Source organism: Schistocerca americana, chromosome X (assembly GCF_021461395.2).
Source record: "Schistocerca americana isolate TAMUIC-IGC-003095 chromosome X, iqSchAmer2.1, whole genome shotgun sequence".
Classification (NCBI taxonomy): domain Eukaryota; kingdom Metazoa; phylum Arthropoda; class Insecta; order Orthoptera; family Acrididae; genus Schistocerca; species Schistocerca americana.
This window is the reverse complement of record NC_060130.1, coordinates 444,695,109-444,722,045: the sequence shown is the minus strand read 5'-3', so window position 1 is coordinate 444,722,045 and position 26,937 is coordinate 444,695,109. Positions and strand designations below refer to the sequence as shown.

Below are 26,937 nucleotides of genomic sequence, written 5' to 3'. Positions count from 1 at the left end.
TGCAAGATGGGGGCGTGAATTGTCATCCATGAAGAAGAATGCCTCGCCAATATCCTGCTGATATGGTTGCACTATTGGTCAGTGGATGGCATTCACATATCGTACAGCCGTTACGGCATCTTCCATGACCACCAGTGGCATACATCGGCCCCACATAATGCCACCCCAAAACAGCATGGAGCCTACACCTTGCTGCACTTGATGGACAGTGTGTCTAGGGCGTTCAGCCTGACTGGTTTGCCTCCAAACACGTCTTCGTCGATTGTCTGGTTGAAGGCATATGCAACACTCATCGGTGAAGAGAATGTGATGCCAATCCTGAGCGGTCCATTTGGCATGTTGCTGGAACCATCAGTACCGCACTGCATGGTGTGGTGGTTGCAAAGATGGATCTTGCCATGGACGTTGGGAGTGAATTGCACATCATGCAGCCTATTGCGCACAGTTTGAGTCTTAACACGACGTCCTGTGGCTGCTCAAAAAGCATTATTCAACATGGTGGCGTTGCTATCAGGGCTCCTCTGAGCCATAATCCGTAGATAACGGTCATCCACTGCAATAGTAGCCCTTGGACGGCCTGAGCGAGGCATGTCATCGACAGTTCCTCTTTCTCTGTATCTCCTCCATGTCTGAACAACATTGCTTTGGTTCACTCCGAAGACGCCTGGACACTTCCCTTGTTGAGAGCCATTCCTGGCACAAAGTAAAAAAGCGGATGCGATCGAACTGCAGTATTTACCATCTAAGCATGGTTGAACTACAGACAACACAAGCCATGTACCTCCTTCCTGGTGGAATGACTAGAACTGGTAGGCTGTTAGACACCGCCCCCCCTCATTCCCCCATCTAATAGGTGCTGCTCATGCGTGGTTGTTTACATCTTGCTGATTCCTTGATTTGGGATGTGGTGGTTCAACTGGCACCTGACCCAGAGGTTTGCACAGGACATCTTGCACATTGCTCATTCGTTGCATCGGTGCCTAATGAATGACTCGTGGCAAGGCCTCATGTGGCAGCAGTTCACACACCACCACATGTGCCACCACAGCATCATCACTGTAGGATGAGTGCCAGCTTTGCCCCTTAGCATTTCCCCAGCCCCTGCAATATTCCAGTGATTTCTCACACAGTTGATACAGCATATTCCAGCTTGTGTCAATTACTTGGATGACCTTATTGTCACAGAATTCTCTCACCAAGAGCATTTGCAAAACTTCCGCACCCTGTTCACGACTCTGTGGGATGCAGGCCTGTGTTGTCCTTTGGAAAAGGGCAGATTTTTTCAGCCAGTGGTGGAGTGCTTGAGACATTGGATCTCCAGAGAGGGTATCTGCCCCACCTATCAGAATTGCCATCATCACTTCTTTACCTAGCGCGATGAACTTACCCGAATTACAAGCATTTTTGGGCAAGCTTACCTATTATTCTAAATTCTTACCCCAGGTGGCCCACATGGCACAACCTCTCAATCAATTGCATGAAAAGGGGTTCTCTTATATCTGGACCGTGCCTGCGGCCAGGGTTTTATCAAATTGAAAACTATGCTGACATTCGCACTCTGCCTCATGCCCTTTTGTCCTGACCGCGCATTGGTTGTGGCTGCCAATACGTCCACTTATGGTATCGGAGCAGTCTGATCTACAGGAATAAGGATGGTCCTGAACAGCCTCATGCATATGCATCCAAGACCCTGACCCCAGCACAGTGCAACTATTCACAAATCGAAAAGGTACCCTGGACAATAGTGTTCACAGTCAAGAAATTCCATGTCTACCTTTTGCGGACACAGTTGTCTCTAATAACGTATCACATGCTGTTGGTGGTGTTATTCAGGCCACATTCCAATCACCCAGAATGAACAGTACAATGTCTCCAGCACTGGGCATTGTTCCTGTCCCCGCAGTTATACTATCCGGTACAAGCCGACAGCCCAGCGTTCTAATGTTGTCCCATCTACTGGCTGGCCTGGATCCAGATTTCAACCTGTGCTCTGCCTCCACATCGATGCTGAACGCCAACATATGTTGGACAGTTTTTCCCCTTATGGCGAAGTGTCTTGCCACCGCAGTGCACCGAGACCCCATCATGTGGCAGGTCCATCGCTATATAATCCATCGCTGGCCCCATTATCTCCTCATCATTTGACGACAGAGCTCTGCCCTTGGAAACAGCTTTCTCACTCCCTCTCGGTTGTGGATGGTGTCATCCTTTTGGATACTGAGACAGATGCGCATTGAGTGGTTATTCCAGCACAATTGCATCATTGGGTGTTGCGTTTGCTCCACTGGAGTCATTGGGGCATGTAACACATGAAGATGCTGGCACACTGCCATGTGTACTGGCCTGGGATCAATATCGAAAAGGTAGTCCGTAGTTTCACAGCATGTGCCCGTCACTGGTCAGCACCCCCTCAATCCTCTGCTTCCTGGCCTACTCCTTGCCTCCCTTGGAACCACATCCATCTCAATTTTGCAGGCCTATTCTTACGTTCTATGGGGTTGCTCATTGTGGATGCTTATTTGAAGTACCCCTATGTCATACAAATGGCATCCACCACAACCAGGGCCACCATTACTGCCTTATCCTAAGTTTCGGCCATGTGTTGCCTCGCACATTGGCCTCTGACAGTGGCCCACAATTCACGGCCTCTGCCTTTGAGGACTTCTGTGCTGCCAATGTCATCAAACATATCTGTAGCCCTCTGTTCCACCCTTCCTTCAGTGGTGAAGCTGAACATCTGCTCCGGACTTTTAAGCAACAGATGAAGAAAGCTGTCGAATCCTCTGCCACTAAACAGCCCTTATTTTGTTTTTGAGCACTTATTGCACCACACCGATTAACAATCCTAGCCCTGTGGAGCTCCTCCGTGGTCACCAGCCTCAGACCTTGTTTCATCTTCTGACACCGTCACTGTCAGAGCCTGACTCGCATCCCTCCGTGAGTTACACCCCTGGCACGGTGGAGTGGGCATGCTCCTCTGGGAGTGCTGAGGCTTGGACACCAGCAACAGTAATGTCCACTCATGGACGATGAGTTACGTTGGTACAAACACAGAAGGGGCTCAAGCACTGTCACCACAACCAGTTTAGGCCTCTGACATAAGCATCCCCTCTGCCGCCCCCTCTTCCAATGACTAAAACTCTGGGCGGCTACTGCAGACATCCTGTTGTCACCCAGGCACTCTTGTCTAGCTCCCTGTGGTATCAGTCGTTCCCCTTGGGATGCCCATCTCAAACAATGTTCTATTGGACACTGCCAACCACACTTCCACCCCACAGGTTACTGTCGATGCGTCTGCACCTTCATCCATACCTTTGTTTCACCTTCCACTGCACTGTCTGGGGTATTTCCATCTGTATGCACCAATTTTTGGGGGGGGGGGGGGGGGGGGCGGAACTGTTTGAATGTCCATCAGAACAAATGGATCTAGATGGCTGATAGAGGGCAGTGTCGCCACAGTGCTGCACTCTTCTAGTGAGTGCACCACCGCCTTGCCACATGAATACACCGGCCAGTAGTGCCCCTCATTTCCGGCATAAATACCACCACATCTGGACACCTCAGTCAGTTGTGTCCTTCATCTGATAGCGTTCATTTTTTTTATTTCTGCCATACTAATGACTTCTTGCCAGTGACTGAGCTTTGTTATTTATTGGTACTCCTCTATGGTGTCTACACTCCTGGAAATTGAAATAAGAACACCGTGAATTCATTGTCCCAGGAAGGGGAAACTTTATTGACACATTCCTGGGGTCAGATACATCACATGATCACACTGACAGAACCACAGGCACATATACACAGGCAACAGAGCATGCACAATGTCGGCACTAGTACAGTGTATATCCACCTTTCGCAGCAATGCAGGCTGCTATTCTCCCATGGAGACGATCGTAGAGATGCTGGATGTAGTCCTGTGGAACGGCTTGCCATGCCATTTCCACCTGGCGCCTCAGTTGGACCAGCGTTCGTGCTGGACGTGCAGACCGTGTGAGACGACGCTTCATCCAGTCCCAAACATGCTCAATGGGGGACAGATCCGGAGATCTTGCTGGCCAGGGTAGTTGACTTACACCTTCTAGAGCACGTTGGGTGGCACGGGATACATGCGGACGTGCATTGTCCTGTTGGAACAGCAAGTTCCCTTGCCGGTCTAGGAATGGTAGAACGATGGGTTCGATGACGGTTTGGATGTACCGTGCACTATTCAGTGTCCCCTCGACGATCACCAGTGGTGTACGGCCAGTGTAGGAGATCGCTCCCCACACCATGATGCCGGGTGTTGGCCATGTGTGCCTCGGTCATATGCAGTCCTGATTGTGGCGCTCACCTGCACGGCGCCAAACACGCATACGACCATCATTGGCACCAAGGCAGAAGCGACTCTCATCGCTGAAGACGACACGTCTCCATTCGTCCCTCCATTCACGCCTGTCGCGACACCACTGGAGGCGGGCTGCACGATGTTGGGGCGTGAGCGGAAGACGGCCTAACGGTGTGCGGGACCGTAGCCCAGCTTCATGGAGACGGTTGCGAATGGTCCTCGCCGATACCCCAGGAGCAACAGTGTCCCTAATTTGCTGGGAAGTGGCGGTGCGGTCCCCTACGGCACTGCGTAGGATCCTACGGTCTTGGCGTGCATCCGTGCGTCGCTGCGGTCCGGTCCCAGGTCGACGGGCACGTGCACCTTCCGCCGACAACTGGCGACAACATCGATGTACTGTGGAGACCTCACGCCCCACGTGTTGAGCAATTCGGCGGTACGTCCACCCGGCCTCCCGCATGCCCACTATACGTCCTCGCTCAAAGTCCGTCAACTGCACATACGGTTCACGTCCACGCTGTCGCGGCATGCTACCAGTGTTAAAGACTGCGATGGAGCTCCGTATGCCACGGCAAACTGGCTGACACTGACGGCGGCGGTGCACAAATGCTGCGCAGCTAGCGCCATTCGACGGCCAACACCGCGGTTCCTGGTGTGTCCGCTGTGCCGTGCGTGTGATCATTGCTTGTACAGCCTTCTCGCAGTGTCCGGAGCAAGTATGGTGGGTCTGACACACCGGTGTCAATGTGTTCTTTTTTCCATTTCCAGGAGTGTATTTGTATTGTTTGTTGACAGCGTCGTGTCAAAAGTTCATTGCACTTTGTTGTAGCCTACGTTGCTTTGTGTCAGGTCTGCCATTTGTCTGCTCTGTTGCTTGACTCTAGCGTAGGTTTGAGTCCCGACTGCAAGTGGTCTTCCCGCCTTGCATCGTCGTCGTTTCTTGCCTGTTTGTTGATGTGTGCACCAGTATCTGGCAACTCATGGATATAGCAGGGTGTGTCAATCAACTATCAGATTCAGGCACATTGGTCATAGTCATTCAAACACAGCTTAAACACAGTAGCTTGGAAAACCCCTCACCATATGTTGGTGGTAGTAGTAGGGAGTGACTTCAACCCATCCAGCATAGACTGGAAAAATTATGCATATGTTACTGGTGCTAAAGACAAATAGTCTTGTGAAGTAATACTGAAAACTTTATCTGACAACTGCGTTGAACAACTGTTCCAGTAGCCCACATACAAAATAAATATTCTTCACCTCTTAGTTACAAACAGACCCAATCTTTTAAAGAGTGTCAGCAATGAAAGAAGGATTAGAGATGATGATGCTGTTAAAGGACTTGGCAAAGGCTAAGCGGTCATTAAGAAAGCTGGGAGAGTATTTGTGTCTGACTGAACTGATAGAGTGTCACTGTCACCTTATTTAAAAGATGAACAAGGTACATCTAGTTCAGATCTGGCAAATGTAGAAAAATTGTTTTAAAGTTGAAAGACATTGTAAACTGCTGCCTGCATAAGTACATTCCAAGTAAAGTAATGAAAGATGGTAAAGACTCACTTTGTTGCGATGACAGGGACTACTATGCTCTTGCTACATGAGAGACTGCAGGGATACTGATAGAGAAAAGTTAATAGCACCTCGTGCATCCTTAAGAACTGCCATGCATGAAACCTAGAATAATTTTCACTCAGATTGTGGTAAAAGATTAATTAGAAAATCATAGGAAGTTCTGATCATACATAAAGTTAATGCCCAGATCCAACTTTTATTCAAGCTCTTGTGGGTCATTCTCGTACAGAAACTGATGACAGCAGATGGATAGCAGAAATTATAACCTACCCATTTAAAAATGTGTTCATGCAAGAGACTATCACCTTACCAATGTTTGACTGATGCACAGACTCACAAATGAGTAATATCAGTATTAGCATCCTGTTACTGAGAAACAAGTAAGACTAAAAAAAGAGCACGTGGCATCACACCCATGTTGCCGAAAAAGAATCCAACGTACTCTTTTTTCTAAAAAGGGTAATAGATTAGAAGCTCAGACGGTATAAAATTCCTGGAGGAAAATCACTTTCTCTCAAAGGATTAGCATGGATTCAGCAAAAAAATAAAAACACAATTTGTTTTATTAATATATGGCACCTTGCTAACAGTAGATGCAGGTGAAAAGGTCAATTCCATCTTTGTAGATACCTGTAACCCAATCAACATTGTACCACATCATCAAATACTGACCAATATATGATCATATGGAATACCATGACAAATATTTAAAGGGTTCAAGGAATATTTGTCTAGTAGAACCCAGTATGTTATACTGGACAGAAAAATGTTCCACAGAAATGAAAGTAGAATCAGGTGTGCTGCAAGAAAGTTTACTAGGACTTCTAATGCCTTTGTTGTACATAAAGGATTTATCAGATAAGATCAGTAGCACTGTAAGATTGTTTGCTAATGATGCAGTTGTGTACAGAAAAGTGTCATTTTTGGACAGTCATTAGGAACTGCAGGAATACTTGGAGAAAATTTCCATTTGGTGTCTGATCACATCCTGAGCTCATCAAATAATGTACTTAGGGGTAATACTAAGAAAGAATATGAAATGAGACAATCATCTAAAATCAGTAGTAGGGCAGGCGAATGGAAGACTTAGATATGTTGGATGTTGTGCATCTGTAAAAGAAATAACACACAGTACATCAGAATATTGTTACAGTATCTGGAGTCCTGATACCAGACACTGAACAAATTCAGAGACATGATGATAGGATCTTAACATGTTGGTATAGCCCATGCTAATGTGTAACAGAAATGTGCAGATAACTTATATGGAAATACTGTGAAGAAAGTCGACATAGTTTTAGCGAAACCCTGGTAGGTAAATTTAGAGATTCTGCATCTAAAGAAGACTGTACATCCACTATGCTACCAAAAATGTATATCTCACATAGAGATCATGAGAAAAAGATAGAGAGATTAGGGCATAACCAGAGGTATCTGGACAGTTGTTTTTTCCCACACACAATGTAAGAATGGGTTAGGAAAACAAAAAATGGTAATTTTGGTAAATGTACCATCACTATGCAATTTACAGTGGCTTGCAGAGTGTTATGTAGTTGTAGATAGCAACAGTGGCTCTCAACTATTCCATTTTGATCTGTTTCTGTTTTTGGTTAATGTGCAGAAGGGAAATTTAAGATTCTGACTTTGTTTGTATGTAACATTTTAAGACAGTAGTATGCTGTGTTCCCCCGACCACTACACCCAATCCCCCCCCCCCCCCCCCCCCAAAAAAAATCACTGGTTGAATAGTACTGCATATCTGACAATTTTCCCATTTTGGCATGGTTTTCAGATTGTTTTCACTCCAGTGGTCTGTTCACACGACAGATATATATGTTACAAACCAGAACATGTTAGATGTGTAAGACAATGAACAAACAAACAATGTCTTCTGCCTGCAGTATTTGTTTGAGATACTGATTCAGATTTATAAGCAGTGTCTCATAGGTTGACAAGTTTTTCAGGTATATGGCAAAGTATCTTCTTTTATTGACTTTGTTAAGTGTGAATAAGAATACACTGAAAGAAATTTATTTGCAGCTATGCAACTACAACAAAAAATATAGCTTGTGTCAATGAGTGTTCAGTTTAGTATCTACTTTGAGAAAGAGATTATGCATCGCAGAAAGGATCACAACTAAAATTATCGCAGTACACGTTTGAAGAAATCAAGACACATATGTACACCTTGCGTAATGTCAGTGGCTCTAATGTTGGAGTAATTTAGACTTATAAAGAGAGATAGTGACAGTTCTTCATCCTGCTGCATATAGAACCAATGCTTGTGACAGTCCACCAGGTAGTTAAGGCACTGAACTTGTATTCAGGAAGAATGTGTTTCAGTTCAATGTCTTCCCGTCAAAATTTATGTTTTGTATCATTCCCTATATCTCTTAAAGTGAAATCTTGGATTGTTTCCTTCTTAAGGTCAAGGTCAGTTCCTTCCCACATCTGCTCCAACTGAGCAAGTGTTCTGTCCAGTGATCCTGCTTTCAAGAGGATGGAACTTTTCAAACATCTTTTCTTCGTGCTTTTTCCAGTTAGCTTAGCTTTATTTCAGTTTTTAACATTTTGTACTGTGCAATTTATACTTGATTTTTATTTACTGAAAGAGATTCTAACTAAAAGTATTCATATCACCTTGACAACTGTTGCTATTAATTTTGTTAACTGCCAAATATAATTTGTATCTGAGGCATCCAACCACACGACGACTCACAAAGTTGTTTGGAATGTAATAATGATTTGTTACAACATTAAATATGCCTACCAAGAATAGATTATACTGGGTGATAATTTAATTGTTAATCAAAAAATTTTAATAATTAAAATGAGCAGCACCAATTGTGAAATATGCATTTTAGGACATTGATATCTGGGGACAAAGTTGCTGGCTTCTCTGTCTTCTGGGCTGATGATGGGCTAGACACTGGTCCAATACTCCTACAAAGAGCTTGTGATGTTGAGCCCAATGATACAGTTGACTCCCTCTATAACAAATTCTTGTATCCTGAGGGAATTAAAGCTATGGTGAGTGTTTGCCATTTCACATTAATGTCACATATAATTAGCTGAAAATATATTTAAGTTATATTACAGAAAAAAATGATTAATATGCATAAACAATTTGTTGGCTGTCTTTGTTCTGAAAATAGTGTTTGTATTAGTACAATCTGCTTTAGGCTTTATAGGGATCATAGTAAAGATGGAGCTGATGGATGTTGCTTTTCCAGACTGATTATTACTTGCCAACAAATAGTTGCCTATGTTATTTTGTAGTTATAGTGTCTTTTGCAGAAAAATGATAGTAAGTTGCAGGGTTTTTAATTCATTTGTCACTTGATTATTTTGTTATCCTTAAAACTAATTACTATTTGCACCACACACACACACACACACACACACACACACACACACACAATAAAATGCACTCTAATGTTGAAAAGAGATTTTTCCATTTTTTGTTTTGTAATAGGCAGAAGCTGTTAACATGGTGGCAAATGGCACAGCTCCGAGCATCAAGCAGTCTGAAGAAGGAGCTTCTTATGAGCCATCCCTTAGTAAGAAAGAACTTCAACAGGCAAGTGTAGAGTATACTAATTTATTCACTACAGTCTGCACATCTAAAACTTCTCACTTGTGCAGATGTTAGTGCTCCATACTTGAACTGTACTAAGCATCATTTGTACTGGTGGGTGCTTGTAAGTGTCAAACACTTTCCAAACTACTCTCCCATGAGTCAAACAGGCCTGCGCCTATTAATGCTGTCTTTTTGTGTTTACAGTCAGTATCCCATGGTAGCCCTATGGGCCCCACACAGTTGAGCAATAATAGCACAAGTGATTTGCAAGCATTCTCCTTTGTAGACTGACTGCATTTTTCCAGTATCCTGCCAATGAATGAAAGTCAGCCACCTGCCTCATCCCGATGATTGATTGGCATAATCATTTGCATTTCAGAGTCTACAAGCTGTATACCATATTACAAACAAGATTATTTACATTTTTACTTCACTTAACTTATGATTTTGAGGAATATATAATATATTTTCATAAAATTCTTGAGTTGTAGCCCACATTATGTCGTTAAATGATCCATCAATGTGTCGGCTACTGTGATAAGTGATCCTCTTCATGATGTGCAATATTATTACATATCCTAATGAAGGTGATTTACAATAGGGGCTGAAATGTTAATACATCATTTTATAGCATGGTGTGGTCTACAAGCTAGACTAATTTTATAGAAATTAGTCCAGCCACAAAAGCCTAGACACTAAAAAATATTATTTTGTTTTGCATCCCCTTTTCATTGAAACTAGTGTTCTTGTCTTGAGATTGAAAATATGATTCCACCAGTACTGAAGATTTTGAGGATACAATAAATTCTCAGAATTGTACTTCAATTGGCCTTTGCTGTACCATGTAGAGGTTGGTCAGTTATGACCAGTCAATATGTAAGGATAATTCATAAACCTTTTTATGAACTTTCATGACATGTTTGTAAGAAGTTTCTCCATTCTGTTATTAAGCATTATTCCCATATGAAAAGTGTAAAATATAGTGTCATAATTCATACATCAACAGACTAAAGTGCTGTAGTACTGTTCCATGTTTTATTATACAAGTTGGAAAATTTTCTGCACTATATGTTTCATTAAATTATAACTGTATTTTAGAAAGAAGAAATGATATGAGACATTATTCACAGAAAAGGGTTATGTTTTCTCAAGTACACATATCAAACAAAGTTTTGCATCATCTCAGTTCCGAGAGTTCCAGAACCTGTACAGAAAATTGGAATAGAGATCAACATAAACATCATTTCCACCCTTTTTATTGCTCATGAAAACCACAAATTGCATGTTGTGTTACCTTCAGAGGCGGTGGTCCAGATTGCTGTACTCACCAATGCCTCAAATACCCAGTAGCACATTCTCTTGCACTGATGCATGCCTGTGTTCATCGTGGCATTTTATCCTCAAGTTCATCAAGGCATTGTTGGTCCAGATTATCCCACTCCTCAATGGCAATTCGGTGTAGGTCCCTCAGAGTGGTTGGTAGGTCATGCCATCCATAAACAGTCCTTTTCAATCTATGCCAGGTATGTTCAATAGGGTTCATGTCTGGAGAACATACTGACCACTCTAGTCGAGTGATGTTGTTATCCTGAAGGAAGTCATTCAGAAGATGTGCACGGTGGGGGTGCGAATTGTCATCCATGAAGACAAATGCCATGCCAATATACTGCAGATATGGTTGCACTATCGGTCGGAGGCCGGCATTCACGTATTGTACAGCCATTACGGCATCTTCTGTGACCACCAGCAGCGTACATCGGCACAATGCTACCCCAAAACAGCAGGGAACATACACCTTGCTGCACTTGATGGACAGTGTGTCTAAGGCAGTCAGCCTGACCGGTTTGCCTCCAAACACGTCTCCGACGATTGTCTGGTTGAATGCATATGTGACACTCATCGGTGAAGAGAACGTGACGCCAATCCTGAGCGATCCATTCGGCATGTTGTTGGACCCATCTGTACTGTGCTGCATAGTGTCATGGTTGCAAAGATGGATTTCGCCATGGATGTTGGGAGTGGAGTTGCACATCATGCCACCTATTGCGCAAGAAGTCCTGTGGCTGTACGAAAAGCATTATTCAACATGGAGGTGTTGCTATCAGAGATCCTCTGAGCCATAATCCGTAGGTAGTGGTCATCCACTGCAGTAGTAGCCCTTGGACGGCCTGAGCGAGGCATGTCATAGACAGTTCCGGTTTGTCTGTATCTCCTCCATGTCTGAACAACTTTGCTTTGGTTCACTCCGAGACGCCTGGACACTTCCCTTGTTGAGAGCCCTTCCTGGCACAAAATAAAAATGCGGATGCAATCAAACTGCAGTATTGACCATCTAAGCATGGTTGAACTACAGACAACACGAGCCATGTACCTCCTTCCTGGTGGAATGACTAGAACTGGTAGGCTGTTAGACCCCTCTCCCCCCTCCCCCCATCTAATAGGTGCTGCTCATGCATGGTTGTTTACATCCGCCGGCCGGGGTGGCTGAGCGGTTCTAGGCGCTACAGTCTGGAACCGCGCGACTGCTACAGTCGCAGGTTCGAATACTGCCTTGGGCATGGATGTGTGTGATGTCCTTAGGTTAGTTAGGTTTAAGTAGTTCTAAGTTCTAGGGGACTGATGACCTCAGAAGTTAAGTCCCATAGTGCTCAGAGCCATTTGAACCATTTTTTGTTTACATCTTGGTGCTGGGTTAGTGACATAAGAACAGTCAAAGGGACTGTTTCTGTGATACAATATCCACAGTCAACAACTATCTTCCCGAGTTCTGGGGACTGGGGTGATGCAAAACTTTTTTTGATGTGTGTAATTTGTTGCAGAAAGATGGGATAGTGGCTTACACTTTAAATATTCTAATGGTGTGATTCTGAGTTTCATGTAAGTCATTTTAATGAATGCATTGAAGCTCCTTCTTGTGTTCTTCAGGTGCTCTGAAATACAAGGGTAATCCCAAAAGTAAGGTCTCCTATTATTTGTGAACATTTAGGTATTTTTTGACATGATCACAATTTCTGTAAAAGCATTTTTGTAGACGCTGTGGCAGTTTTTGTGTGCCCATGCCATACCAGCTCACTGCCATGCTTTTCAGAAAGTTATGAACCTCTTCTTTCACCTCGTCGTTGGAGCTGAATCGCTTTCCGGCCAAATGTTCTTTTAACCTAGGGAACAGGTGATAGTCCCTGGGTGCCAAGTCAGGACTAGAGGGTGGGTGGGTGATAGAGGGTGGGTGGGTGATTATGTTCCACTGAAACTGTTGCAGGAGAGCTACAGTTTGCCAAGCGATGTGTGGGCAAGCATTGTCATGGTAAATGTGTACGCCCTTGCTTAACATTCCTCTCCTCCCATTCTGAGTTGACCATTTGAGTTTTTTCAGAGTCTCACAGTACCTGTCAGCGTTAATCGTGGTCTCAGCGATTCAGCTCCGATGACGAGGTGAAAGAAGGGGTTCATAACAGCATGGTGGTGAGATGGTATCGCATTGGCATACAAAAAGTGCCACACCGTCTACAAAAATGCATTGACAGAAATGGTGATTATGTTGAAAAATAGCTAAATGTTCAAGCTGTAAACTGATGTAAACCATTGTAGAAATAAACAGGTCTATGTACTTATAAAAAAAAAATAGGCAACATTGCTTATGGGATTTCCCTCGTACGAAAGTGTGGCATCTTTTATATTGGAATTACTTTCCTCAATTATTTTCCCTTTAGAGTCAGCCATTCTGATTTCCAATATATATATATATATCACCCTCTTTTCCCCTCTCTCTCCTCCCCCCGGGTCTCCCTTCCCCCTTGACAGATCATCGAGATAAGTTAAAAATACGTATTCCTATGCTCTCATTGCATTCCTCATCTGTTTTTCATAAAGTGGCATAAGATGAATTATCATCTGAAGCAAAATATGAGGAAGCTGTAGCCACAATTCAGTGCTAACAAAGAGGTCTTAACACAGTGGTACAACAGACACACTGGTATTTATGAGATTAAGCTATTCGTAGCACACAGAAAGAGACAATGCACAGGTGAAAAAATTGTGGTACCTTATACATTTTCTTTTTCTTCAAAGTGTACTTGTGGGTTAATGACTGTAGGAATCCAATTATGTGTATGTCCCTTGTGTGTTGGCAGATGCTGAGTTCTTAAAGATTCCAGCCGTTTTTGGTTGAAAGCAGGTTTGACAAACTGTTCCTTTGGTGCCCATGAGGTTGTCAGACAAAAACGTTTAAAGCAAATAACATTTTTCCATTCTAGGGCATGCCATTCTTGTCTCATACTGCTGGATACTAGGGCATGTGCCACCCAACGAAAATCAGAAAGCTGGTAGAGCAGTCAAAAGATGCACTTGTGGAACAAATTATGGAGCAATGAACATTCCTCGTGCATTCTGTTTCTGTACTATTAAAGAGGACATTAAAATATAAATGAGAGCAATTTGATACCTTGCGTATGCCACTTAACTCTTGCATCTGCTCCTTTGTAATGTAGTCAGGTCCTGCCATTGTCTTCATATTATAGTCATTTCTCATTTCATTGTATCTTACACTATACGTCATCTGTAGATACACCTTTTTAATATGTTTTGTATCTCTTTCAGTTCTGTTTAAATATATTTGTCCTTAAAATCTATAAAGTCCAATAAGGAAAAAGAATGGGCCTAAGACCAAAGCTGCTGCTGCTGTTGGTGATGATTATGATAAAAATTATAAAAGTTGCCATCTGTTGTGTAGTTAGTAGTTCCACAGTTGCTGTTCTTGCTTTGATGTTGTAAACTGTAGTTTTCTTTTTACCGGTGTCAGTTAAATTGTGCATATTTTTTAAATATAATTGTCTGAGAGTGTACTGTTTGCAGTGTTTGCAAATCAAGGTGATTATGAGTCATTAATGCCCAAACATAATATTTAATAGGTGAAATGGGATCAACCAGTACAAAATATACATAATTTTATTCGTGGGATGGATAGCTCACCTGGAGCATGGACTGTTATTGATGGTCGAGAGGTGAAGTTATTTGGTTCGAGTTTATGGCATGGTAAAGAACCTAGCGGCAATGAAGTGGCTATTGATGGCATGGCAGGATGTGGTGTTGTTCATTCTGGTGGGTTACTACTACGTGGCCTAGATGGAGGTCTGGTGAGTATTGAGCTGGTATATGTATTTGAAATATCTGAATAAATGCTAATTATATGCTTAGTGTGAATCTTTGTAATCTTGTACCCAAATAATGTAAGTTGCTACATAAAATTGAGAAGAACTCTTCAGGTTTTAATTTAATGTGACTTTATTCAGAGGATGGCATGGTAACAGTCAAAATTATAATTAAATTGTCTAGGTTCTTATTCTTGAATAGATAGTAGATCATTTTATTTATGAATAGTTTTTTATGACAATAAAAGATACTGTCAGAATAAATTGTTTTTCAGCATTTGGATTTGAATCTGTTGGTTACATCATAATGTAACTGCAAAAAGATGATTTACCTGTTAACAGAAATATATTGAAAAGATTTACAGTAGTCTGTGGATGCTGTGAATGCCATCCCTGTTTTCGTGTGAAGTCTGTAGCACTGTGGACGAAGTAAAAACAGCATACAGTGTAAGCTGTCACAGAAGCTATAATTCTGTCAGTGTTGCATGTGAAATGAAACTAATTGCATGTCTACTGACATATGGATAAATGCACTGCCCAAACAAGATTTTTTCATTTGCGTTGTTTGCTTGATGTAGTGTGAATTAGTTTTCATTTAAGTGTCAATGTAACAGTGTGATTCAATCTTTTGACCTGACACACTATTAAAATATTCACAGAAAATGTGACCAAAAGACTTAATTCTTCAGGAACTTTTGTCAGGACATCTTAGAAATTGTTAGAAAGACACAAGTGGAGAAGAGAAGGTACTAAAACCAGAAGGTATGGGAGATGAGTATTGATGTCAGAAATAGACCATAGAAATATTGAAGGATTTCTCATTTTTATTACTAGTGAAACAGTTGTCTTAGTGAAATGCTTGAAATGATGGCCTTGAATGTAAAATAAGTGCTTCAGTTGTGTCTGGTGAGGAATAAAAGTTTGTATGTTGAAGTAATGCTCTTCTGTAATTCAAGTATTTTGTTAACGTCATATACTGCTAAAGGAAATATTGTTAATCAGCATGAGGACAAAGAACCAAAAGCCCAAAGATACAGAGGGGCCCATGTATGATGAAAGTCTCTGTACTAAACAGCATTTGTGTGTCTTTGGTTCAATTCTACCCGTGGTTATGCCATATCAGTGAAGATAAGACTTCCATGACACTGATGATTTTTCTGGTTGGAAATAAATGTTGAAATAGCAAGTTATATCAGAGAAAGGGTCAGTACAAACACTTTGTGATGAAACTTCCTGACAGATTAAAACTGTGTGCCAGACCGAGACTCGAACTTGGGACCTGGCCTTTCGCGGGCAAGCGCTCTACCAACTGAGCTACCCAAGCATGACTCACGATACATCCTCACAGCTTCAATTATGCCAGTACGTCATCTCCTACTTTCCAAACTTCACAGAAGCTCTCACTTTATGTGATGTCTGCTGTGAGAAAAAAAGTTATGTCTGAGCAGCTGCAAAGAAAAATTGTTGTGGCTGTTGTAGTGAGATTAAAAAACTTTATTTTTGTATCTAAACCACACTAGCTTTTTGAGTTCTGTGGCACTGTGTTGGGCATTTCCACGATTATCATCTCTGAAAGTTTCACTGCAGTTGTATTTGAGGTTAACACACTGCAATAACAACTAGTCAAAATGTAATTAGCTGTACAAATTAGAGAGATGAGAAATGTGTTTTAAATGATAAGAATGCAAATTTAAGGAACATCATCATGTAAGTGGGTTTAGATGTGAAATGTGTTTGTGCTTCATGATACAGTATTAGTGTTTAAGATTAGGGGGTCAGATCAATGGGATCAGCACAGGGAAAAATGGAAGAAGTGTTTCCAGTCAGACCTCTGTTCAATAAATCCAAAATTAATGAAATGGCAAAAATTAATTATAATGCCCCTGACCTCAGTATATTCAGGAATATTTAACCTTTTAAAAGTTTCCGTTATCAGGCTACATATTAGATCAGTTGTTTTAAATACAGTGGCTTTCAGCACAACAGTTGGTCAGTGAATGCAACACATAAAATGACATGACTAGTTTTGACTGTAGTAAGTCGTCTTCTCCTGAGGCATCAAGGAATAGTCAATTTGCCAATGAAGATAAGTAAAGTGGATAAAAACTGTTAGAGGGACCAAGAGACAACTACAGTTAGCAGATTCAAGTGGATGTAGATTGCTATAATTATGGGGAGTTGAAGAGACTTGTAGAGGATAAACTGGTGTAGAGAGCTGTATTAAATCAGTCTTCAGACCAAATAAAACAGTGATGATGACAATGATTATGACAACAATGGCGACTGTGATTATGTCGACGACAACAGCGACGTAGACAATGACGATGGCAACGATATCATCATCAACTTACCTTCGGACATTCATTGTGAGCTGTTACTCCAGTTAAAGAGTTAAAAGTTAAAAATCCTTGGCCTTGCAATGTAAGTGTGCACTTTTCAGTAAAAAATGCTATTACTTTACAACATAGTACCATTGTGGACCAACATACTTTGTCCATTGTTTATACAATGAGTAGATTCCACCATTGAAGTGGAATTATGGATGGTCTGCAAAACATCCATTTCTGGCTGCCGTAATCTCTGCATGGTACTTGAAACACTCTATAGTCAAATGTTTTACAGGTAAAAGCAGGTGAAAGTCAGAGTGTGGCATTCCTGTGGACAGTTTGGATGTTCCAACAATTTTTACTCCAAACACCACAGTTTTCCCAATTGTTAAAGCACATTTAGTTTACCTGGTGGAAGATATTTTTCATTTGTGATTCAGGTTTCATCTAACATACTTTTTCAACGAGTTTGTTCAATTTACTCTACTGGCCATTAAAATTGCTACACCAAGAAGAAATGCAGATGATAAACGGGTATTCATTGAACAAATATATTATAATAGAACTAACATGTGATTACATTTTCACACAATTTGGGTGCATAGATCCTGAGAAATCAGTACCCAGAACAGCCACCTCTGGCTGTAATAACGGCCTTGATACGCCTGGGCATTGAGTCAAGCAGAGCTTGGATGGCGTGTACAGGTACAGCTACCCATGCAGCTTCCACATGATACCACAGTTCGTCAAGAGTAGTGACTGGCGTATTGTGACGAGCCAGTTGCACGGCCACCATTGACCAGACGTTTTCAGTTGGTGAGAGATCTGGAGAATGTGCTGGCCAGGGCAGCAGTCGAACATTTTCTGTATCCAGAAAGGCCCGTACAGGACCTGCAACATGCGGTCGTGCATTATCCTGCTGAATTGTAGAGTTTTGCAGGGATCGAATGAAGGGTAGAGCCACAGGTCGTAACACATCTGAAAAGTAACGTCCACTGTTCAAAGTGCTGTCAATGTGAACAAGAGGTGACAGAGATGTGTAACCAATGGTACCCCATACCATCACACCGGCTGATACGCCAGTATGGCGATGACGAATACATGCTTCCAAATGTGCGTTCACCACGATGTCGCCAAACACGGATGCGACCATCATGATGCTGTAAACAGAACCTGGATTCATCTGAAAAAATGATGTTTTGCCATTCGTGCACCCAGGTTCGTCGTTGAGTACACCATTGCAGGCACTCCCGTCTGTGATGCAGCGTCAAGGGTAACCGCAGCCATGGTCTGCGAGCTGATAGTACATGCTGCTGCAAATGTCGTCAAACTGTTTGTGCAGGTGGTTGTTTTCTTGCAAACGTCCCCATCTGTTGACTCAGGGATCGAGACGTGTCTGCACAATCTGTTACAGCCATGTGGATAAGATGCCTGTCATCTCGAATGCTAGTGATACGAGGCCGTTGGGATCCAGCATGGTGTTCCGTATTACCCTCCTGAACCCACCGATTCCATATTCTGCTAACAGTCATTGTATCTTGACCAACGCGAGCAGCAATGTCGCGATACGATAAACCGCAATCGCGATAGGCTACAATCTGACCTTTATCAAAGTCGGAAACGTGATGGTACACATTTCTCCTCCTTACACGAGACATCACAACAACATTTCACCAAGCGAGGTGGCGCAGTTGTTCGCACAGTGGACTCTTATTCGGGAGGACGATGGTTCAATCCCACGTCCGGCCATCCTGATTTAGGTTTTCCGCGAATTCCCTAAATCGCTCCAGGCAAATGCCGGGATGGTTCCTTTGAAAGGGCATGGCCGACTTCCTTCCACGTCCTTTCCTAATCTCGCTGTTTGGTCTCTCCCCCCAAACAATCCAATAAAAAAAAACGACGTTTCACCTGGCAACGCCGGTCAACTGCTGTTTGTGTATGAGAAATCGGTTGGAAACTTTCCTCATGTCAGCACATTGTAGGTGTCGCCACTGGTGCCAACCTTGTGTGAATGCTCTGAAAAGCTAATCATTTGCATATCACAGCATCTTCTTCCTGTCGGTTAAATTTTGCTTCTGTAGCATGTCATCTTTGTCATGTAGCAATTTTAATGGCCAGTAGTGTATATTAAAAATGAAGAAATTCCTCCACCTGTATATAAGGTGTCGATTTTATTTTGGCAACTAGTTTCAATGTTGTAAAAACATCATCTTCAGGCCCACGAACTTGTTGACGCCATCAAGTGCGTGGGCCTGAAGATGATGTTTTTACAATGTTGAAACTAGTTGCCAAAATAAAATTGACACCTTAAATACAGATGGAGGAAATTCTTCATTTTTAATATAAATTTATACCAGCTGACATCCCACTGTCCTCCATTTTAACTATGGATGTATGAAGTTTGTTCAATAGATTTCTGTAGTATTTGCCATTTATTGTTTGACCCTTTTCAGATAATCAAGCAGAAGAATCCTATTTACTCCCCAGAGAATACTGGCCATGAACTTCCCAGAAGTAAAATTGACATTACTTGTTTTGGCACAAGACCAGAAGACTCTAATCACTATTTTGAATGATGTTTCATGTTTGGCATGGAAATGATGCTGAACACAATATGCTCAGATTAGAGTTTTTGAAAATATTTCTAAATAACTTTATATGGAGATGAAGATCGTTCTTTAATCCTCAAACATACACTATTTGTAGATTGCATGACACAGAATTGTGGACTTTTTCCTTTCTTTATATGCTTACTTTGTTTTCTCCTAATTATATTATGAACTGTGGACCTTGCCAATGCTGGGGAGGCTTGTGTGCTTCAGGGATACAGATAGCCGTTCCATAGGTGCAACCACAATGGAGGGGTTATCTGTTGAGAGGCCAGACAAACATGAAACATGTGGTTCCTGAAGAAGGGCAGCAGCCTTTTCAGTAGTTACAGGGACAACAGTCTGGATGATTGATTGATCAGGCCTTGTAACATCAACCAAAATGGCCTTGTGTGCTGGTACTGCGAACAGCTGAAAGCAAGGAGAAGCTACAGCCATAATTTTTTCTGAGGGTATGCAGCTCTACTGTGTGGTTAAATGGTGATGGCATTCTCTTGGGTAAAATATTCCAATCTCCGGGTGGGGACTACTCAGGAGGTAGTCATCATCAGACGAAACAAAACTGCCATTCTACGGATCAGAGCATGGAATGTCAGATCCCTTAATCCAGCAGGTAGGTTAGAAAATTTAAAAAGAGAAATGAATGGGTTAAAGTTACATATAGTGGGAATTAATGAAGTTCGGTGGCAGGAGGAACAAGACTTCTGGTCAGGTGAATACAGGTTTGTAAATACGAAATCAGATAGGGGTAATGCAGTAGTAGGTTTAATAATGAGTAAAAAAAATAGAAACATGGTTAAGCCACTATGAACAGCATAGTGAACACATTATTGTAACCAAGACTGACATGAAGCCCACACCCACCACAGTAGTACAAGTTTATATGCCGACTAGCTCCGCAGATGAGGAGGAGACTGAAGAAATGTATGATGATGAGATAAAAGAAATTATTCAGATAGTTTAGGGAGATGAAAATTTAATTGTGATGTGGAATTTGATTGTAGGAAAAGGAAGGGAAGGAAAAGTGGTATGTGCATATGGACTGGGAGAAAGGAATGAAAGAGCAATCTGCCTAGTAGAATTTTGCACAGATCATTATTTAATCATAGCTAACACTTGGTTTAAGAATCATGAAAGAAGGTACTATACTTGGAAGAGATCTGGAGATATCGGAATGTTTCAGATTGATCGTATAATGGTTAGACAGAGATTTAGGAACCAGATTTTAAATTGTAAGACATTTCCAGGGGCAGATGTGGACTCTGGCCACAATTTATTTTGTTATGAACTGCAAAAATGCAGGAATTTAAGCAGATGGGACCTGGATAAACTGAAAGAACCAATGGGGTTTCAGAGGGAGCATTAGGGAATGATTGACAAGAACAGGGGAAAGGATTATAGAAGAAGAATGGATAGCTTTGAGAGGTGAAATAGTGAAGGCAGCAGAGAATCAAGTAGTTAAAAAGATCAGGGCTAGTAGAAATCCTTTGGTAACACAAGAGATATTGAATTTAATCAATGAAAGGAGAAAATATAAAAATGCAATAAATGGAGCGCCTAAAAAATGAGATTGGCAGGAAGTGCAAATTGGCTAAGCAGGAATAGCTAGGGGGTGAATGTAAGGGTGTAGAACCATATATCACTAGTGGTAAGATGGATAATGCCTACAGGAAAATTAAAGAGACCTTTGGAGAAAAGAGAACCTGTATGAATATGAAGAGCACAGATGGAAAACCAGTCCTAAGCAAAGAAGGGAAAGCAGATGGGTGGAAGGAGTATATGGAGGGTCTATACAAAGGAGATGCACTTGAGGGCAATATTATGAAAATGGAAGAGAATATAGGGGAAGATGAGAAGGGAGATATGATACTGTGTGAAGAATTTGACAAAGTACTGAAAGACCTAGGTTGAAACAAGGCCTTGGGAGTAGACAACATTCCGTTAGAGCTACTGATAGCCTTGGGAGAGCCAGCCATGACATAACTCTTTCATCTAGTGAGCAAGATTTACAAGACAGGTGAAATACCCTCAGATTTCAACAAGAATATAATAATTCCAATCCCAAAGAAAGCAGGTGTTGACAGGTGTGAAAATTACTGAACTAACTGTTGCAAAATGCTAACATGATATATTTACAGAAGAGTGGAAAAACTGCTAGATGCTGACCTTGGGGAAGATCAGTTTGGATTCTGGAGAAATGTAGGAACACTCGAGGCAATTCTGACCCTACGACTTCTCATAGAAGATAAGTTATGGAAAGGCAAACCAATGTTGACAGCATTTGTAGACTTGGAGAAAGCTTCTGACAATGTTGACTGGAATTCTCTCTTTCAAATTCTAAAGGTGGCAGAGGTAAAATACAGAGAGAAAAAAGGATATTTACAATTTGTACAGAAACCAGAGGTCAGTTATAACAGTCAAGGGGCACAAAATGGAAGCAGTGGTTGAGAAGAGAGTGAGACAGGATTGTAGATTATCCCCAATGTTATTCAGTCTGCACATTGAAAAAGCAGTAAAGGAAACAAAAGAAACATTTAGAGTAGGAATTAAAGTCCAGGAGAAGGAAATAAAAACCTTTGAGGTTTGCCGATGACATTGCAATTTTGGCAGAGACAGCAAAGGACTTGGAGGAGCAGTTGAACAGAATGGACAGTATCCTGAAAGGAGGATATAAGATGAACATCAACAAAAGCAAAACGATAATAATGGAATGTAGCCGAATTAAATCAGGTGATGCTGAGGCAATTACATTAGGAAATGAGACACTTAAAGTAGTAGATGAGTTTTGTTATTTGGGAAGCAAAATAACTCATGATATCGAAGTAGGGAGGATGTAAAATGCAGACTGACAATGGCTAGGAAAGCGTCTCTGAAGAAGAGAAATTTGTTAACGTCGAGTATAGATTGAAGTGTCAGGAAGTCCTTTCTGAAAGTATTTAAGTGGAATGTAGCCACATATGGAAGTGAAATGTGCATGATAAGTAGTTTAGACAAAAAAGAATAGAAGTTTTTGAAATGCAGTGCTATGGAAGAATGCTGAAAATTTGATGGGTAGATCACACAACTAATGAGGAGGTACTGAATAGAATGGAGGAGAAGAGAAATTTGTGGTACAACCTGACCAAAAGAAGGGATCTGTTGGTAGGACACATTCTGAGACATCAAGGGATCACCAATTTAGTACTGGAGAGAAGTGTGTGGGGTAAAAATCATAGAGGAAGAGCAAGAGATGAATACAGTAAGCAGATTCAGAGGGATGTAGGTTGCAGTAGTTACTTGGAAATGATGAGGCTTGCGCGGGATGGAGTAGCATGGAGAGCTGCATCAAACCAGTCTTCAGACTGAACATCACAACAATAATTATATTAGCAAAGGTGTAAACTAATTTCAGAAAAAGAGAAAGGCTCTTCCTTAATATGATGGTAAAATAAAACAGTTTGTTACAAATGTTACATATCAATTTTATTTAAGTATTAATAAAATGTCAAGTGAAAAAGATCTATATGAAATAGTAACCAGTATTATTTTCTTACCAAGAAACATCTCTTTCAAGAAAGGAATCCTCTTGGATTACCAAATCTGTAAAAACTTTTGCATATTTATCAGGGAATGCACTACAAGTTATCAAATGCCATTAGAAATGCACAAAAATGTCTGTCTGTGGCTGTTTTTGTCCATCAATGCTGAGGTAGTGTAAGTCATCAGTGTTAGATTGCTGCACAATGTAGATAAGCATTTTCTGTGGACGTATTCTGATCGGAATTCATGAACTGCAAGAAAGCTTTGGCATAAGATTTTTGCATATCACTGCTGCCACAACTTTAATAATGCTTGGAGCACAGTGTTTTAAGGACAATACTTGATGGATTCTCTACTCATTGGTAACATTTTTGTGGGTTACTTTTATGTATCAGTCTTATTGTTGTAAATTGGCTTACATATTTCCTAATTTTGGGACTTTTTGTAATATAATTACGTCCTCCATTGCATGCAACCACAGAAAAAATATGTTTTTGAGACAGAAATGTTTTATTGCTTTAGATTATTTGTGACTATTTTATACTTTGTCAGATTTTGTTAGTTTCCTTATGCTTTTTCGAACATTTGCCAAGATAGTTGGCTTTGCATGTCCACTTAATGAGTAGAATATATAGTACACACTTAGTACACACTAGAAGTAATATCAGTACTAAGTGTCTGTGAATGTATCCAAGATCTTTATATTATGAAACACACTATCAAGATTAGAAAAATTGAATCAAAATGAAATTTAACTGTTTAGATTCATCTCTGTCTATCGTCACCACAGATGCCAGTTTTCATGAACCCATAAAACATAGCAAGTGATTGATAAGGTGGCCTTCGACTGTGAAAGTGGGATAGGTGTCATGTACTGTATGTTAATTCAGGTATCAGAAATAATAAATTAATGTTGACACATTTTTCATTGCAAATCTAAAAATTTAAGAAAAGAACTAGTCAGTCTGACATATTTGTTCTCTGCCAGGAAACTGACTCCATATTGAGGCTGGATATGAAAATATTTGAGCAAGACTAATTTTCAAGAACAACTTGAAGCACTTAATTATAATTTTAATCCAGATACTAAATTTAGCTACTGACATCTTAAAAACATGCAGAGAGACCTGGCTTATTACTGTTTTTAATTGTAACTTCTACAGGATAATTAATTTTGTGGAATTATCAAAAGTCAATTTTGTGTGTATTGGACAGTGAATTAAAAAAGTGTCTTGTGTTTGTGTGGAAACAAACGCTGGTTTGTTAGGTGTAATAACAACACATGTGGCTGTTGTGTGTCATTCAAAATTAAATGATTTTTCAACTGATGACTGCAACATTTGTCAAATGCACATTTAAATGAGTTTCGATTTTAGCAATAATTTGAGGGTGTGCACTGTGAAAATGTGTAATGCAATCAATGCATGAAAATCATTTATTTAGGAAATTGAGAGAAATAAAGAAACAAAATGTTCCAATCTCCAGCATGTCCTTCATAATACTCTCCCATAAATATGCAACATGCTCTTTGTAATAGTTACAGTATTTCATGCATCCTTGGAGAATTTCAGATGTCATGTTGCTCACCATCCTTGTATGATGGAGGAATTTGAGGACTAGTTTGCAGTTTACTGCAAATCACAAGCAGAAAAGATTTATTTCTTCTGAATGAAAATGTATCTTAAAACAAGTTTGATTAGAAGTGTCTTTATTATGGGACCTGCAGGATATATTATGTCACGGTAGGACATTATGCAGAGAATTAGTAGACAGTATGGTGCTTGATACGTTATTTTTGTACACACTTCAAAAAAAGTTTTGCATCACCTTGGTTTCGAGTGTGCTGGAACCTGTACAGAAAATTGGAACAGACATCAAGATAAACATCATTTCCGCCCTCTGTATTGCTCATGAAAACCACACATTGCATGTTGTACCACCATACAGCGAGACCTTCAGAGGTGGTGGTTCAGATTGCTGTACACGCCGGTACCCCTGATACCCAGTAGCAAATCCTCTTGCACTGATGCATGCCTGTATTCATCGTGGCATACTATCCACAAGTTCATCAAGGCATTGTTGGTCCAGATTGGCCCACTCCTCAATGGCAATTCAGCGTAGATCCCTCAGAGTGATTGGTGGGTCACATCGTCCATAAACAACCCATTTCAATCTATGCCAGGCACGTTCAATAGGTTTCATGTCTGGAGACCATGCTGGTTACTCTAGTCGAGTGATGTCATTGTCCTGAAGGAAGTCATTTACAAGATGGGCACAATGGGGGTGCGAATTGTCGTCCATGAAGACGAATGCTTTGCCAATATGCTGCCGATACGGTCGCACTATCGATCCGAGGATGGCATTCACGTATCATACAGCCGTTATGGCATCTTCTATGACCATCAGCAGCGTACGTTGGCCCCACATAATGCCACCCCAAAACAGCAGGGAACCTACACCTTGCTGCACTCACTGGACTGTGTGTCTAAGGCCTTCAGCCTGACCGGTTTGCTTCCAAACACGTCTCCGACGATTGTCTGGTTGAATGCATACGTGACACTCATCAGTGAAAAGAACATGATGCCAGTCCTGAGCGATCGATTTGGCATGTTGTTGGACCCATCTGTACTGCGCTGCATGGTGTTGTGGTTGCAAAGATGGACCTCGCCGTGGACGTCGGGAATGAAGTTGCGCATCATGCAGCCTGTTGCGCACCATTTGAGTCGTAACATGACATCCTGTGACTGCACAAAAAGCGTTATTCAACATGGTGGCGTCGCTGTCTGGTTTTCTCAGAGTTATAATCCATAGGTAGCGGTCATCCACTGCAGTAGTAGCCCTTGGGCAGCATGGGCGAGGCATGTCATTCACAGTTTCTTTCTCTCTATATCTCCTCCATATCTGAACAACATCGCTTTGGTTCACTCCGAGAAGCCTGGACACTTCCCTTGTTGAGAGCCCTCCCTGGCACAAAGTAACAATGCAGACGCGATTGAACCATGGTATTGACCATCTAGGCATGGCTGAACTTCAGACAACACTAGAAGTGTACCTCCTTCCTGGTGGAGTGACTGGAACTGATTGGCTGTTGGACTCTCTACACCTAATAGGCACTGCTCATGCATGGTTGTTTCCATCTTTGGGTGGGTTTAGTGATTTCTCTGAACAGTCAATGGAACTGTGTCTGTGATACTATATCCACATTTTCTCTTTTTTTTTCTCTTTATCAGTACATCTTCAAACAACCACTTTTATTTATATTTTACATAAAATACAATTTTCAAAGGTTTTTTTTATGTTGGATATTGTACTCGCATCTTGATGTTGTAGATGGAAACAATATGGAAACAATAAAACTTTGAGTAAACTATTACTGCCACCCGTAGTTTTTGGATGTAATATTTTTTGATTAATGTTTTAAAGTTGTTCAAAGATTTGATGTTGCACATATATAAGTATTTGTTTTTAGTACTTTGACAGTCATAGAGATTCCAACTTTGATAGCTAGTTGTTTATTATATTTTTGTTGTTGGTGGGTCATGTATCTATGGAACTGTTATTGATGTATTTGTAATCTCTGGGTAATGGATAAACAAAACACCAGAGATTACAAACACATCAATAACAGTTCGATGGATACATGACCTGCAACAACATAAATATCTTTGGGTAAACAACTAGTTATGAAACTTGAATTTCTATGATTGTCAAAATATGAAAAAATGTATTATAATATGCATGCAACATTAAATCATCGAAAAACTTTAAAATGTTAGTGTAGAAATAATACATCTAACAACACTGGACAGCAATCATAGTATACTTAAAGTAGACATATGTCCATCTACAACAAGATGAT

The 26,937-nt window shown here is 41.1% G+C and overlaps 1 protein-coding gene across 1 annotated transcript in view; it reads left to right on the top strand.

The window, feature by feature from the left end:
• The window catches only part of LOC124555480 (cytosolic 10-formyltetrahydrofolate dehydrogenase), a 178,702-nt gene that overhangs the window by 50,531 nt on the left and 101,234 nt on the right, over positions 1-26,937 (top strand). Inside the window, exons 4-6 of the mRNA XM_047129404.1 lie at positions 8,761-8,926; positions 9,372-9,476; positions 14,384-14,608. Coding sequence (XP_046985360.1) covers positions 8,761-8,926; positions 9,372-9,476; positions 14,384-14,608 — 496 coding nt within the window. The remainder of the gene's footprint in view (positions 1-8,760; positions 8,927-9,371; positions 9,477-14,383; positions 14,609-26,937) is intronic.